The 14,980-nt window shown below is 58.0% G+C and overlaps 1 protein-coding gene across 1 annotated transcript in view; it reads left to right on the forward strand.

Moving 5' to 3' along the window:
- The window catches only part of NIBAN2 (niban apoptosis regulator 2), a 51,369-nt gene that overhangs the window by 18,918 nt on the left and 17,471 nt on the right, over positions 1-14,980 (forward strand). The window contains exon 2 of the mRNA XM_035723775.1: positions 12,449-12,579. Coding sequence (XP_035579668.1) covers positions 12,449-12,579 — 131 coding nt within the window. The remainder of the gene's footprint in view (positions 1-12,448; positions 12,580-14,980) is intronic.

Raw genomic sequence — 14,980 nt, forward strand, 5'->3', positions numbered from 1 at the left:
TCTCCTGCAGCATCTTATAGCTTTGGGGGTCCTCCAGGCTGCCTTTGACCCTCCCTTTGATCCTTTTGTCCTTGTTCCGTTGGCCTGGGGTGTGGCCCCGGCCAAGGCAGGGCATGGTGCGGGAGCACAGCCTGCCGCCTGCCCCCCTGAGTGGCGGCGGTGCCCTCCGTGGCAGGCACAGCGCCGGGCCCCTGCGGTGAGCCCGGGGTAGGTGTGGGTAGGCCCGGTCCTGCCCTGACTGGGGTGGGGTGGGGGGGGACCTTGGCACCCCTTCTCCACCCTCCGCAGCTTGGCTCTGTGTTCTTGGGTTCTGGGCTCCCAGAACAAGCCGCCAACTGTAGGCTGTGGGCCGGGAGGGAGGGCCTGGAGGGGATGAGAGGGCTTTTGTTTCCCTGTTTGTGTCTAGATGGGAATCGACTTCCTCCCACCGAGCTGCGGGAGGTATAAAGGAAAGGGCAGTCCCCAGTGGGCGGGTCTTCAGTCGGCCTTTTTTTTTCTTTCTGGCATTTCCCTGGGGCTCCACTTCAGCCACCTGCCTCCTTAGGCCCTCCTGCCTCAAAGCACGCTCTTCCCCAGCAGACCTGGGTCGCTGAGCCTTGGTTAAATATTTGCCAACTGAGAAGAGCTTTAAAGGCAGCTTGGCCTCAAAGCTGCCTTGGCGATGGGGGGCTCCCCAGCCGAACTCTGCCCCCTTCAGCCTCTTTCCTGGGCCCCCGGCGGCCGTTTGGGCACCTGAAATGGATGGCCTTCCCTCCGGGGGCGGGTGGCCTTCCCCACTCAGCACGTGTTTATCGGGCACCCGCCTGGGCCAGGCACGAGCTGGGGGGCCGGGGAGACAGCGGGAACAAGGTCTCTGTCTGGGGAGCCTGGTGGAAGGAGCAATCGTGAGAAGTGGGGCTGTGGGTGGTGGAGGCTGCGGGCACTGGACCTGCCGGGGCTTCCGAGGAGGTGATGTTCGAGCCTGGGGAGGAGGAAGAGGAGATGGCCAGGCAGAGGGGGAGCTCTGAGAGAGCATTCCAGGCCGGAGACCCCAGGAGCCAGTTTTCTGGGCACTAAACTCCCCCGACTTCTTTCTCTTCCCTCTGCTCTCACGAGGAGCTGGGCCACAGCCAGGACTGTGGGACCTCGTGTTGCTCCTTCCCCATTCTCCCAGCCTCAGTTTCCCCATCTGTTCAGTGGAGAGCTTGGACTTCATCTCAGAGGGCCCTCCCCAGGAGCATATGCTGTTGTAAGCATACGTCACTGGCCATTAATAAGAGGACACTCCAGGGCAGAGGTTCTACTGGTGCCAAAGATTAAGATAACAGCAATATACCTTTATACTGCTCACCCAGCCCTTTGACTATTAGCAACCAAAGCCGGCATCTCCTGAGGCCCCTTGTCACCAGTGAGGTGTGTGTGTGTGTGTGGGGGGGGGGAACATATTATGCCCATTTTACAGATGAAGAAACTGAGGCCCAGAGAGGCTGTTCTAAGCTCAGGGTTTGCTTCTTGCTTCAAGCTTGGCCCTGGAACACACCTGCCTCGGTGACAAACCCACTCTTCTTTCCCAAAGCCAGTGCTGCACTGGCCGCTGGGGATATAGAAGGGAGCCAGGTGCCACGTCTGGGCAGGGCAGCTGCCAGGTGGGTGGGGAATGTCCTGGCAGAGAGACTACACATGTTTCCGAGCTTTGTCTCTGCACACTTCTAGGTGTCGGGATAGAGCAGTGGACACACTCTTACCTGTGTGACGTTGGACAAGTCACTTCACCTTCCCTTGAGGCTCATCTATAAAGTGGGTTTGAGAATAAATCTGGGTGGGCGCCTGGGTGGTTCAGTCGTCAAGCATCTGCCTTCGGCTCAGGTCATGATCCCAGGGTCCTAGGATGAGTCCCGGCATCGGGCTCCCTGCTCACTGGGGAGTCTGCTTCTCCCTCTGCCCCTCCACCTCTCCCCCACTCATGTGTGCGTTCACGTGCACGCTCTGTCTCTCAAAAATAAATAAATCTTTAAAAAATAAAAAAAAATCTGGGTGAGGGTTAAATGCAGTAATGTTGATGATAACTGTTAACATATGCCTCTGTGCCTGTTGGCTGGTTAAGTGCTATAGGCATTCGCTCAGGCCCCAATTATTATTATAATTACGCGCAAATGGGCAAATGTTTGAGTGGGGCCTTGAAGGCTGGCTAAGACTTTCAACTGTGACAACGAGGGGGAAGGGGCTTCCTGCTGGGGGGCACAGCACGGGTGAAAGCATGGAGGTGGGGGCCTGCGGTAAGTAGGAAATGGCCAGGATGGGCCCTGGGGAAGGAATTGGGGCTCAGAACCTGGCGGGTCCTGGATCTGATTCAGGGTGGCGTCTGCGGGCTACGGTGTGCCAGGCCCTGCGGCAGGTGCCAAGAAGGTGGTGATGGGTGAGGTCCCCGGTCTCCTGGGGTGTTGGAGGCCAGTGACAGCCTCCCCGAAGCACTTTGCATGACCGTCCTGTATGTTCCCATGGCGCGGGGAGCTTGGGTCCAAGCCCCAGCTTGGATTCAGGCTCCTCCGCCTGACAGCTGGCTGACCCTGGACAAGTCACTGGGCCTTACAGCTTCTGGTTCCTCAGTGGGGGTGATAGCCATACCCACCTCCTGGGGCTGCTGCCAGGGCTCACGGTCAAATGCAGTAAAGCCTGGGAGGGAGCAGCCAGCGTCATGCCCGATCAGCTGTGTGACGCTGGGTAGGCTGTTTCACCGCCCCGCGCATTCTGCCCTTGCTGTGCACTGGGGTAATGATAGCAGACTCCCGCCCCCCCCCCGCCCCCCACCGACCCCGGGCTGTTTTGATCTCCCCCGTGGAGTCCCTTGCACGAGCTGGTACGCTATCAGTGATTGTCACGATCGGGCCTTGGCAGGCTGAGGGCTGCTGTATTTATGGGGACAGGTTTTTCCTTCTTAATAACTGGCCCCAGGGAAGGGGTGACCAGCAGAGGGTCCCTTCAGGGCACCCAAGGCGGGCGGGGAGGGAACCTCGTGGGTGGCAGTCACCTTCCTGAGCAAGAAGGACAGCGTTGTGCATATCCTCTCGTTCCTGGGACCGGGCCACAGCCCCTGGGCTGGGCATAAGCCTCCCTTTCTGTGGTGAGGGATCTTTGGGGTGTGTGTGGGTGGGGCGGCCCTGGCTCTAGATCGCTGCCTCTGGCTTCTCGCTCTGAGGTTCCTACTGCGTGCCAGGCCCTGTCCCAGATGTGGTGGGTACTGCCTGGGGGAGTCCGACGGGGCACGGGCCCTTACCCACTGTGGGATCAGTGGGGGGCTGTGGAAGTAAGTGGCGGGGCACTCACTGAGCGGGGGGCATCCTAGGGGAAGGTGCGGTGCAGTGGGTGGCTGAGAAATGGGCTTAGAGGAGGAGGAAGGAGTGTTCCTGACCTGGAGAGCAGCCTGCGCAGGACCCCACTGTGAGGAAGAGCATGTAGGAGCCTGGGGGGATCCTAAGGAGTTCAGTCTTTGTCCCAAAGGCAGTGGGAGCCATGGAAGGTTGTTGCGCAAAGAAGGTTCAGGGAGAGAGTTGTAACGAAAAGATCCTTGTGTCTCAGGGCGCCTGGGTGGCTCAGTCGTTAAGTGCCTGCCTTCAGCTCAGGTCATGTTCCCGGGGTCCTGGGATCGAGCCCCGCATCGGGCTCCCTGATCGGCGGGAAGCCTGCTTCTCCCTCTCCCACTCCCCCTGCTTGTGTTCCCTCTCTCGCTCTCTCTCTGTCAAATAAATAAAATCTTAAAAAAAAAAAAAAAAAGATACCTGTGTCTCCTATATGCGAAGGATCCAAAGGAGCCAGGAGTGGAAAGTGAGTAGAAATTTGGAGGCGGGGGCAGGCCTAGGATGGGAATGGTTTGGCTGGGGGGCAGTGATTAGCGGCAGAGTCGGGGCTCAGCTGTACTGGCCTCTTGACCGGCCCCTGGTCAGCTAGGAAGTCCACCTCACTCTGATGGCCTTGCCCTGGGGAATAGGGCATGGCTGCGGTGGGAATCTGCTTGGGCCTAGAGTGGGGTCCCAGGGACCTGCTGATGCCGTGCAGGTACTCTGAGCAAACTCTGAGGGTTATTTGTGGGGTGACCTTGGATCGGTCCCTTTCCCCCTCTGGCTGCAGTCTCCCTTCTGAACAAGGACTGGCTGGTGGAGGAGGGGGCACTTAGCTGACTTAACCCCCTCTTGACTCTGGCTCTGCAGGGTTCCAGCTGTTTGTTCAGGCTCTTCTCACGGGCGGTCTGCCAGTCCCCCGCCTCTGCTGGCTCACAGAGCCTGTCATTACCCGCCCCCCCAACTTCCCCCTATTACAGGTCCTGAGCGGGAGCCATGTCAGCCTTTCTGACAGTGGCCACCCACAGGGCCCGTGTGGCCTGGAACCTCTGCTCCCAGAGGCTGGCAGGTGGGGGTAAGGTGGGTTTGTCCAAACTCTGGTTCTGTGGTAAACTCGGGCTGTTCTGGGTTCCTGTCATTGACAAGCTGTGTGTCTCCAGACAAGTGACGTAACCTCTCTGAGTCTCCGCGCCGTCCTCTATAAAGCGGGGACAACACATGAAATGACACGTGTGAACATGGAGCACCCCGTTGGGTATAGAGGAGGTTCTGCCGGGATGTGCTCATAGTGATAGCAGGGTGGCCAAGTAGAAGAGCCCCGGGCCGGGCCCTGGGGGCCTGGCACACCAACCCAGCTCTGTTGAGACATGCTGTATGACCTTAGGAGGGTGTCGCCACCTCTCTCGACTGCAGACTCCCTCTGCTCTCCTAGGTGGATGATGGAGATGGTGGTACTTTGGATGACTGTGTGACACGGGGAAAACTCAAGTCCCTGGCTGCCTCGTCTCCCTCCCCACCCCGGGCCTTCTCCCCAGTGCTCTGGGAACCAGGTAGGCAGGTTCCGGGCCGGCCCTGCCCTGCAGGGTGCTGCCTGCCTGGTTTCAGTCGGCAAATCTCTTTCAGCTCTGAAACCGGGCCGGGCCTCGTGGGGGAGGTGTGGCCCTGGGGCCCTGCTGGAGGGACCGGATGAGCCCGGAACAGGTCTGGCACGTTGCCCTCAGCTGGGGCCAAACCAGGGCCGGGCCCAGTGTGAAGCCCCCCACGTGGTTGGCACGAGGCTGATACGATCTCCGCTGGAGATTGCCCTCTTCGTCCCGGGGCCCCCCGGTCAGTGTGGAGGGGGTCCTGGGCCTGGGCTCAGGTCCCACCTCTGCTGCTCCCCAGCTGGACTTGGCAGGGATTCCGGCTCTCCCTGTCTGAAATGTTCCACCAGTCCGGACACCACCTGCCCCAGGGCCGAGTCACGGATGGGGGGCATGATCTCGGCGTGATAGGTGCTGGGCTTTAGTAGGGCCGCGAGAAGGCATTTGAGGCTCTCTGGGGGCACTGCTGTGCTCCTTTCTTTCATCCTCAGCTCCACGAGCCCCTACTCCTGTGTGAGCCTCACTTTTGCCATCTGCACAGTGGGCCAAGTCCCCCAGCCCCCGAGAGTCTGCAGGGGACTGCAGGCTACCCTGGGGCCTTCCACAGTCTTGCCCAGCCCCCGCTTTCTGAGTGCAGGAAGCAACGTGACCCTTAACGTTGTCAGCTTGGAAAATCAGCGATTAACGTTCTTCTGGTTGCCTTGGCTACTGTTGGTGCTGGTCCTGGGGCTGGGCTGGGCCAGGGGTTGCTCAGCTGGGCCAGGGGGCTTTCAAGGGCCTCTCCTTGAATTACAGGAACCTCGGACAATAGGCGCTTTATAGGAGCCCCCGTTAGCAACATGCCTCTCTTTGCCAGAGTGAAGTGCTTTATGCCCGTTTGCTCATTGATCTTGATCTTCTTATAACCTGGTCAGGCAGATACTGTCGTGCTGTTTTGCAGAGGGGGAAACAGAGGCTCAGAGAGAGGAAGTGCTTTGGCCAAGGCCACACAACTAGTAGGTGGCAGAGCCAGGACTTGGACCCAGAGCCCGTGTGCCCAGTAGAGATGATGCCTTGTACCCAGGTAGTGTTGATGCTGAGTCCTGCTCCCGCCCTGCCCCGACTTCCCTCCCAGTCCTTCTGTCCAGCCTGAGGGGCCTGTGGTCAGCTCTGACTCAGAGCTGACTCACCAGCAGCTCAGAGGAGATGCTGAGACCAGCATCTTGGTCCCCTCCTGGGGCCAGGGCAACACTGATTAGATCATCATTGAGATTTTAAATCAGCTGAGCCAACAGGGACCCACCCACCCATTTTACAGGTAGTACAATTAAGGCCCAGAGAAGATGGGACAGGTAAGGATCCAGTAGGTGTGAAGGTTCCCTCCCAGCTCTCACCAGATGGGGGCTGGAGACTCCAGGCTTCGGTCCTGGCTCTGAGAATCATTGTGTGAGCTTGGGAAAGTCACTTTGCCTCTCTGAACCTCAGTTTCTTCATCTGTAAAATGAGGATAGTAAAGTGTGCTTTGCCTGCCTCTTGGGACCAGGCAAAGACCCCAAAAGAAAGTTTAAGGCAGGGCTTTGGAAACTGTATTGTGGTGCCACATGGGAGGTTGTTGGATGAGGAGGCTTTATGGGGTGGGGGCTTTGTACAGGCTTTGAAACCTACCTCTTTCCCCTTCTGGGCTGTGCGTCTCTGAGTAGGTTACCAGGTCTCTCTGAGCCTCAGTTTCCTTATCTGTAAAGTGGGGTAACAGTATCTGTTAGGGTTCAGTGGGCTGTTGAACATGCATAAGGTTTTAGTGTTAGGCATACCTGGTAAACTCGGGGGGCAGAGTTAGGAGACCTGGATGGTAAGGGGTGCCTGTGGGTCATCACTCTTGATAGTCCCAAAGGATGCAGCCCTTGGAGATAGGGTTCCAGTTATCTGGGGGCAGAGTCATGCTAAGATCCACAGAGATACAGTTGCAAGATCCTATATTCCATTAGCTGGCTGCAAGGCTTCACTCCAAAACAAGGTCCATGAGAGAGGGAGAGGGAGAGAGAGTGTGTGTGTGTGTGTGTGTGTGGGCGTGCGTGCGTGCGTCACACTGGCCCCCAAGTCCTGAGCCAGATGGAGCCCACTACCCTCATACTGCAGACTTGATGTGGAGATGCAGGCCCTGGGGATGGTGCAGTGGCCCCCTGATGTCCCAGAGCACAGTGGTGTCTGGGTGCAGATTGGGACACTCAGGTCCACTCCCAGAATTCACGGGCTGCCTTCTTGGGCTAAAGAGGGAATCAGAACCCCACAGGTAGGTGCTTCCAATGACAACCCCATGGAGATGCTCAGTAGGTTTTTGTTGACCTACAGGTGAAATGACTTTTCTTGAGACATTAATCTTTCCAAGCATTGGCTTATACACCTGTAAAGGGGAGGGTTTTATTCAGCTCCGGGGCCATTTGAAGAATCCGAGTGTGTGCATGGGGCCTGAGTCTGAGTGGGGTGAGCTTACCACCTAATTCTGCAGGATATGCTGGCAAAGGGGCACCGGGTGGGCAGCGATGCACCCTGGGCACTAGCAGAGGCTGAGGATTACACCAGGAGAGCCTCTCCAAGGTGCTCAGTGCTGCCCTGAGGTGGGAAGCGGGGTTCCTTCCTGCACACACCTGGCCCGGCTTTCCCACCCCCTTACCTTTGTCTGAGCCCCTCCTTCCTCCTAGTGGGCTCTCCATCTGTCTGGCCTGTCAGCTGAAGACATACCTATCATTATTTTGTGATTCTTGTCCTGGTTGTTTTAAAAAAAAAGTCTTTTCTGGATTTTTTTCAAGCTGTAAAAATTATATCTGCTAATAAAAATTTCAGTCTCTTATGGCTGTGATAAACTGAGCACTATTGTGATTACTAGTAACATCACAGTAACACTTAGGGAGGGCCTGAGCCCAGCGCTTCTGAGCTATCCCGCCATCACATTGCCCATTTTACAGCACCTGCTTGTGCCAGGCTCACCCTCCTGGGGTTTGCAGTTAGATCTCAGACGGATCGGAGCATCCCTTCCCTTCCCCACCTGAGGCTCTGAGCGGGCCGGGTGGCCTGTGGGGCTGGGCTTGGGGGCTGGCAGAGCGGGAACTCCTGCCCCCGGCCTGCGCTCCGCACCCAGAGGCTGGGAGCCTGGGGCTGGAGGGCAGGCTTCCTCTGTCTCCGGCCCGTGTCAGCTCCTAAAGCAGCACCCGAGGCTGAGTCAGTGCAGGAGGAAGGATGGATGAGAAGGTGCGGAAGGTGGGTGAGGCGGCACATGGCCTCGGATTGCTCCGCGCCGGCATCTCTGTACCTCCCAGCTGTTCCTGGGCCTGGGACCCCATAGGGGTTGGCCCTGCCTCTGGGGATGGAGCCACAGCCTGCTTCCTGTCTGTCCTCGGTGGGAGGGATGTCCTGTGGGGCCCTGTGGACCGTGGTCAGAGCCAGGAGCGGGAGGGAGTCCTCAGTCTGTGGGTCGAACCCCGACTGCCTCAGTCTGGATGTGTCATCTCTGGTGAGCCTCTCATACTCTGCGACTCAGAGTGCCTTTTGGGGTGGTGAGCCTTGATCTCAGTGGCCCTAAATCCATGGCACGTGGTGTCTTCAGAAGCCATGAAATGAGGCGGAAGAGCTGGTATGGGCAGGTGTGGAAGGGAGAGGGGCCTCTGGGGCCTGGGGGACCAGTCACAGACACCTAGGCAGTGATGCAGCAGTGGGGATTTGAACTGCCCAAATCCCTGGGCAGCTCCAGGGAGACAGCCACTGTAGGGTGGCAAGAAGAAAAAAATGGGGTCCCGAGCAATGCTTACAGGAAAGGGGCTGCCTGGGCCCTGACCCCAGAACTCAGCAGGCCAGAGGAGCATCCAAGGCGGGCACGCGACTGTGGTGTCCCTCTGGGTTCTCTGGCAGCGTCGGCCAGACAGGCTGCTGGGGACCCTGTTCAGGGCTTCTCCCCTGTGAGCCCTTCATAAATCCCAGGAGGGGACTGCACCCCCTTCCCCAGCCTGCCTCTCTGAGGTCTTTCCAGCCCCCAATCCTGGGGCCCCGAGTCCACATCCTCTGTCTTCCTGTGGCACTTCCTTTGTACCAAGCACAGGGCAGTTCCTTCCAAGCTGTCTTAGGACATCTGTCAAGAATGTGCTCAGTGCTGCCCTTGCCAAGAAGCCATCCTGCGGCCCTGCTTCCTTCTACCCCCCCTCCGCCCCCCAGTCTTCCCTTTCTAGCCCTTTCTCGGCCAAACTTGGGCTGAGCGCACCCAGTTTCCTGGCACTGCCTGGCACCCTCCTTCAGTCCTTAATCCCTTGATGAATGATGTCACCCCGACCCCTGGCCTGGTGGCTTCCCCAGTCCTGTGGGGCCCGGGGCAGAGGGGACACTTAGTAACTGGCAAGTGGACACCCACCTTGCCCAGCACCTGCCTGTACCAGGCCACACGGGGGGAGCAGAGGGGATCCAGCGGTGAGCAGAAGGGGTGCCAGGGCCACCCTCCATGGTGTGCAGTTGATCCTTAGACAGATGCTAGCTCCCCGATCCCTTAGGCTCCCGAATTGGGAGAGCAAGTTTGGGTAGTGAGAGACCCCATGCTATGATCTCTTTGGTTCTGGAATTTCAGGTCGCAAAGGGTTTATCAGAAAACAGATCCTTATCTATATAGTTCTCGAGTTTGGATAGCGAGGCATGCCTGTAATTGCAGTTGGGTGAAGTGGGGGCCAGGGCTGCTGCTGTCTGTTTGGGGGTACAGGGTGCCTGGGGCCACCACCTCTTTTCCTATTCCATTTTCTGTTTCAGCCCATACCCTCTCCCCTCTCCACCCTCTGCCTGGGGACCCCCCCCCCGCCCCGCCCCAGTGCTTGTGCCTTGTGCCCTCCACTCCTAGACCCTGGTCCCACAGTCTCACTCCAGTAACTTGTCCGCATCCCATTGGGAGGGCTACAGTGGATTTTCTGGTTGCCCCCTACCCCACCTGGTCCTTCTTCGTCCAGATACTCTAAGCCCATCAGCTTCATCTTTGCCTTCTGGCTCCTAATGGATCACCTTGTTCGGGTTTTCACTTCCTCAGCCTCCCCAGCTTCCTCTCCAACCTACAGCCCACCCACCAGCCCCTGCCCCAGGTCTTGGTGCACCTGATGGGATGATAGCATCTTGCCTTGCCCTTCCCGTCCTTCTCTCCAGTCCAGCCCCGGGGCCTTCTAAACCCAGCCACCCCTTGCTTGGATGCGATATCTGGGTTTTGCTGAGAGCATGCTATGGCTTAGACAGAACTGGCTTCGAGTTCTGGCCCAGGACAGCAGCTTCCTTCTGGGCCTGACTTCCCAGGGGTCAGGGCAGATTCTGGCCCTTCTGGAAAGCATGCTCTGAGGCTGGGCGTACCAGGGGCTGGTCAGGCCTCTCAGAGCTGCGGCTGAAGGACCCTCGAGATCCTGCATGGCGGGGAGAGTATCTGTTGGGTGTCTGGCTGCTGGGGGCAGAGTCGGGACAAAGCCCTGGGCTGAGGCCGCCTGGCCTGGTGGCTGAGACCCTGGCTCTCCAGTCCTGGGTCTGCAAGCCACCTCGTCCCTAAAATGGGAAAACAATAGCACTGACTCCCTAAGGATTTAAGATTCTTCAGGATCCTGCATGCAGAACTTGCCCGCCCACTGGCTCAGGCTAACGCTAAGTGTCAGGAGCTACGATGATGGTGGTGGTGATGTGATTTATCAGTATCATTGTCACCTATGATCCCATTTTCTCTCTTCGGCTCCGGTTCATTACCCCTTCTTGCCTGCTCCCCCCACTCCTCCCAGTCCTGCCTCGTCATTTTTCAAAACAATTCCCGTGGTCTTTGAGAGAGTTCTGGTTGTTTATGGTTTTTAAAAAATAGGCATTCAAAGCAAATTCCTCATTTGTTCTCCCCTCCTCTCCCCAGATTGGAATCTGGACAGCCATGACCTCATTCCAGGAAAGGGGACCACAGGCAGGGTCTGTGGAGAGGGGTCCTTGGGCTGAGCTCTTCCAGAGGGAGGAGTAGAGGGAGTGAGCCTGCTTGAGACCCTGGGTGGGGATGTGGCCACATACTTTCAGCCCTCCTCCCTGGCCACCACCTCCGAGCGGGGCGCCTGGACTGCATCCCAGCTCCACCACCCACTGGCTGTGTGACCTTGAGCCAGTGACTTAACCTCTGTGGGTCTCAGCGCTTCTGGGTCTTCTCTAAAATGGGAATAACACCAGCGCTACCTCACAGGGCTCGTGAGAGGATTAAATGAAATGCCGTCCTAGCTGGGTGCTCTTGAGAAGCAGAGACCAGCCGTAGGAGGGACGGTGTCTCATCAGCCCCTTCTTTGAGAAAGGGCCAGGTCTTCAAACCTGGAGTCCAAGACTGGCAGAGGTGGCAGGGCCTGTCCACCATGGAGTCTAGTCTTAGTGTGCAGGGAACTGAGGCCCAGAGAGGGGGAGCCTCGGAGTGAGCCGGCACAACCCCAAAGTCGGGACTCGAGCAGCAGCTTCTTGGGACCAGGAAATCTCTCCCAAGGACAGGGCCTCCTTGTCATAGGCCTCAGTTTCTTCATCTGTTATTAGGGAAGCGCCGGCAGTGCTGGTCCTGAGCGTCTGATGTGTGCTGGGCGAGCCCTGGAGGCCACAAGAGTCACCTTCTCTGTTCAGAAACTGCTTCGGCAACAGAGAAGCAAATGGCCAGTGGAGGCAAAAAGGTGGTTAACTTGGTAGAGGAGTTAATTTTAGAATGTTTATTTTATTTTTTTTATTGTGGAAGGAATCACGGTTGTAAAATAATTCAAATGCTGTAAAAGTGAATAAAGCAGAAAGTGCAATTCACTCGGCCCTGCCATTCCCACACCCAGAACAGTTGGGGAGTGCTGCCTTCCGGGACCTTTTCCTCCGTCTCCAAGCGTAAATAATTTATAGGCACAAATAGGAGTGATTTTAAATGAAGTAATATTCAACACGCGGTTCTGTAACTCGCTCTGCTTTACGTGGCCGAGTGTGGGCGCCTTCCCCCTGGTGGTACCTGTAGGTTCCCCCCGCCCCGGCCCAGGTGTCCTGGGAATGGTCTGAATCAGCGTCCCCGGACGCGCATCTGGCTCGTGTCTGCTCATTGGCTGGGCGAATGTATACACCTGCTCCTCCGGGGGCGTGCGGCGGCGAATTCCTAGAGGAGTGAGCGCGGCATCCCGGGCCCCATGTGAACCCTTAAAATTGTACCCCCTCAAGGCCTTCCCGATTTCCAGCACCCAGGGCTCCGAGTTGAGGGGTCTTTTCCTTCACACCCTGACTGGTCTGCCAGCAGCTGCTGGGTGGCTGGGAGGCTCGGCGTCTTTTCACTTGTCTGTTGGTGTCTCGTGTTTTCTCTCTGGTGATTTCCTCTGTCTGCATTGTTGCCCGTTTTCCTGTGCGAAAGTCCACCCACTGTGTGCAGGGAATGCACCACTCTGGCCAGGAACGCGAGGCCGGTGAAGGCAGAGCGCTGGAGCCCACAGCTTCGCAAGCAGGAATTACGGAGCTTGGCTGATGCCCCTGGGGGCAGGGCGGCTCCTCGCAGGGTACCGTGGCGACCTTACAGCCCTGTTTCTTCTTCCCTTTCAGAGAAAACCGGGAAGATCCTGACGGAGTTCGGCCGTTTTTATGAGGACCAGTATGGCGTGGTTCTCTTCAACAGCATGCGCCACGAGATTGAGGGCACGGGGCTGCCGCAGGCCCAGCTGCTCTGGCGCAAGGTAAGAGGGGCTGGGCCGGGTGCAGGGCGGGCTCCCGCACGACCTCAGTTTACCATTGTTGCCTGGATGGTCTGTAGGGGCCCCACCCAGCGTGTTTTGTTTTTTTTTAAGATTTTATTTATTTATTAGCACAAGAGCGAGCGAACGAGCAGGGGTGCGGGCAGGAGGAGGGCCGAGCAGGAGGGAGAGGCAGACTCCCCGCTGAGCAGGGAGCCCGATGCGGGGCTCAGTCCCAGGACCCCAGAATCAGGACCTGAGGCGAAGGCAGACGCTTAACCGCCTGAACCACCCAGGCGCCCCCCACCCAGCTTCTGAGTTGGCAGATAACCCAGTGGCCTTGCCAAGACCCCTCCATTCACCATGGGGTACGGGGTACTCCCTGCCAGCTCAAGCCCTCCATTGGGAGAGCTGGGGCTCTGGAATCATCTTGACATGCCTGGGTTCAAGCCCAGCTGCTCCTTTTTTTTTTTTTAAGATTTATTTATTTCAGGGGCGCCTGGGTGGCTCGTTGAGTGTCTGTCTTTGGCTCAGGTCATGATCCCAGGGTCCTGGGATCGAGCCCTGCATTGGGCTTCCTGTTCGGCCGGAGGCTTGCTTCTCCCTCTCCCACTCCCCCTGCTTGTGTTCCCTCTCTCGCTGTGTCTCTGTCAAATAAATAAATAAAATCTTTAAAAAAGAATATTTATTTGAGAGAGAGAGTGCACGCATGTGTGCCCGTGAAAGTGGGAAGAGGGGCAGAGGGAGACGGAGAATCCTCGAGCAGACTGCGGAGCCCGATGTGGGGCTCGATCTCAGGACCCTAAGATCATGACCTGAGCCAAAATCTAGAGTCGGACGCTTAACCAACTGAGTCACCCAGGCGCCGCTCCTCTTAAAGGCCTCATGCCCGTGAGCAAATCATCTCACCTTGTGGATCTTAGTTTACTCATCTGTGAAATGGGGTAAGAACATCTGCTCAGGGTGGGTGGTAAGAGTCAGCTGGGCGCCTGGAGCAGGGAAGGTGCTCGGTGAGCTCTGGCTGATAGTTTCAGCATCACCAGCCTTGTCATTAGCCTGTTATTAGCAGGATTGTGTTTGCCCAGGAAATATTTGTGGAGGGACTGGAAGCTGTGTGACTCCAGCCTACAGGTCAGCATGGACTGAAGGAGGCACACAAGGCCTCTTGGGAAGGGGCCCCGGGGTGACTGGCCCCCGAGTGGGGCCGGGGGCGGGACTGGCAGAGAGGAGGTGAGGGACAGTTGGAATATGGGCTGGGCCGTGAGTGCCCAGCTGGAAGCCGGCAGCCCCAGGCCTGAGCCTGTGGGGTGAGGAGCTAGCTCTTGCTTCTTCGGGGGAGGTACAGAGGGCCCTGAGTCAGCCCAGGGAAAATCCAGGGCATTCCTGTTCAGTGACCTTCACGTTCTACCCCCTGAACAGCCCAGGGGTGGCAGAGGGAAGGGTGACAAGGAGGAAGGGTGTCGGCCCCACCTCTTCTTCAGGTGGCCTGCCCTGGAGTGGCCCAGCAGCAGCCAGAAGACTACTTGGTCCTGGCTGGTGGCCCCGGGGCAGAGTGCCCGCCAGCTTCCCTCTGGGGAATTGGACTGGCCGAGCTGATCCCTCTGGGAGTGGGTTCCAAACCAGGTCAGCCAGGCCACCCCAGTGCCGCCGCTCGGGTCCTTCGTGGCTGAATTCCGTGCTTGGTGGGCTCCAAAGCTGCCCTTGGTCACCTGGCCGCACCTCCCCACCCAGTCCTGTCGGCTTCCTCCCAGCTGCCGGGGTCAGCCTGTTCGCGGGCTTCGGGGGGCCGGGGTCAGGACCGCAGGGGAAGGATGGAGGCTGCAACGCTGTGGTCTAGGGGGAGGGAACTCGGGGGACCGGGCCCAGAGCTTCTTGGTAGCTGCTGGCTTGGGCAGTTGAGTCAACCCTCAGGGGTCGGTCTCCTGACCTGACAGGTGGGTACCTCCTGTGGAGGGCTGTGGAGAATGAGGGGAGCAGGTGGGGTGGTTACTAAGGGATGCAAGTCCTGACTTGCTGGGTAACCTCCAGCCCATGGCCTCACCTTCCCGAGCCTCAGTTTCTCCGCCTGTGAACTGATACCCAGAACCCGCATCATGGGCCAAAGGCATGAGAGTAGCCTGGGGAGGGAGTGGGGATGTCCTGGGGCCTCCGAAGCCAGATGGGATTCGGATCATGCGGGAGGGGACCAGTACAGGGCTCATTGAGGTAGCAGAGCAGAAAGAAGAGCCTCAGAAGGCTCCAGACTTGAGAAGGTTAGGGTGGTTTCCTTCTTGTCCCCACCCTCTCCCAAACCCAAGTGGCGGAAGATGTGTCCACTTACCATGAGACCAAAGGGGCTGGAGCTGGCTTTTGGGACGTGTTACCCTTTGTGTCATTCTCAGCGGGAAGGACAGCTGGAGGCATC

The sequence above is a fragment of the Zalophus californianus genome, chromosome 13, assembly GCF_009762305.2.
Source record: "Zalophus californianus isolate mZalCal1 chromosome 13, mZalCal1.pri.v2, whole genome shotgun sequence".
NCBI classification, from domain to species: Eukaryota; Metazoa; Chordata; class Mammalia; order Carnivora; family Otariidae; genus Zalophus; species Zalophus californianus.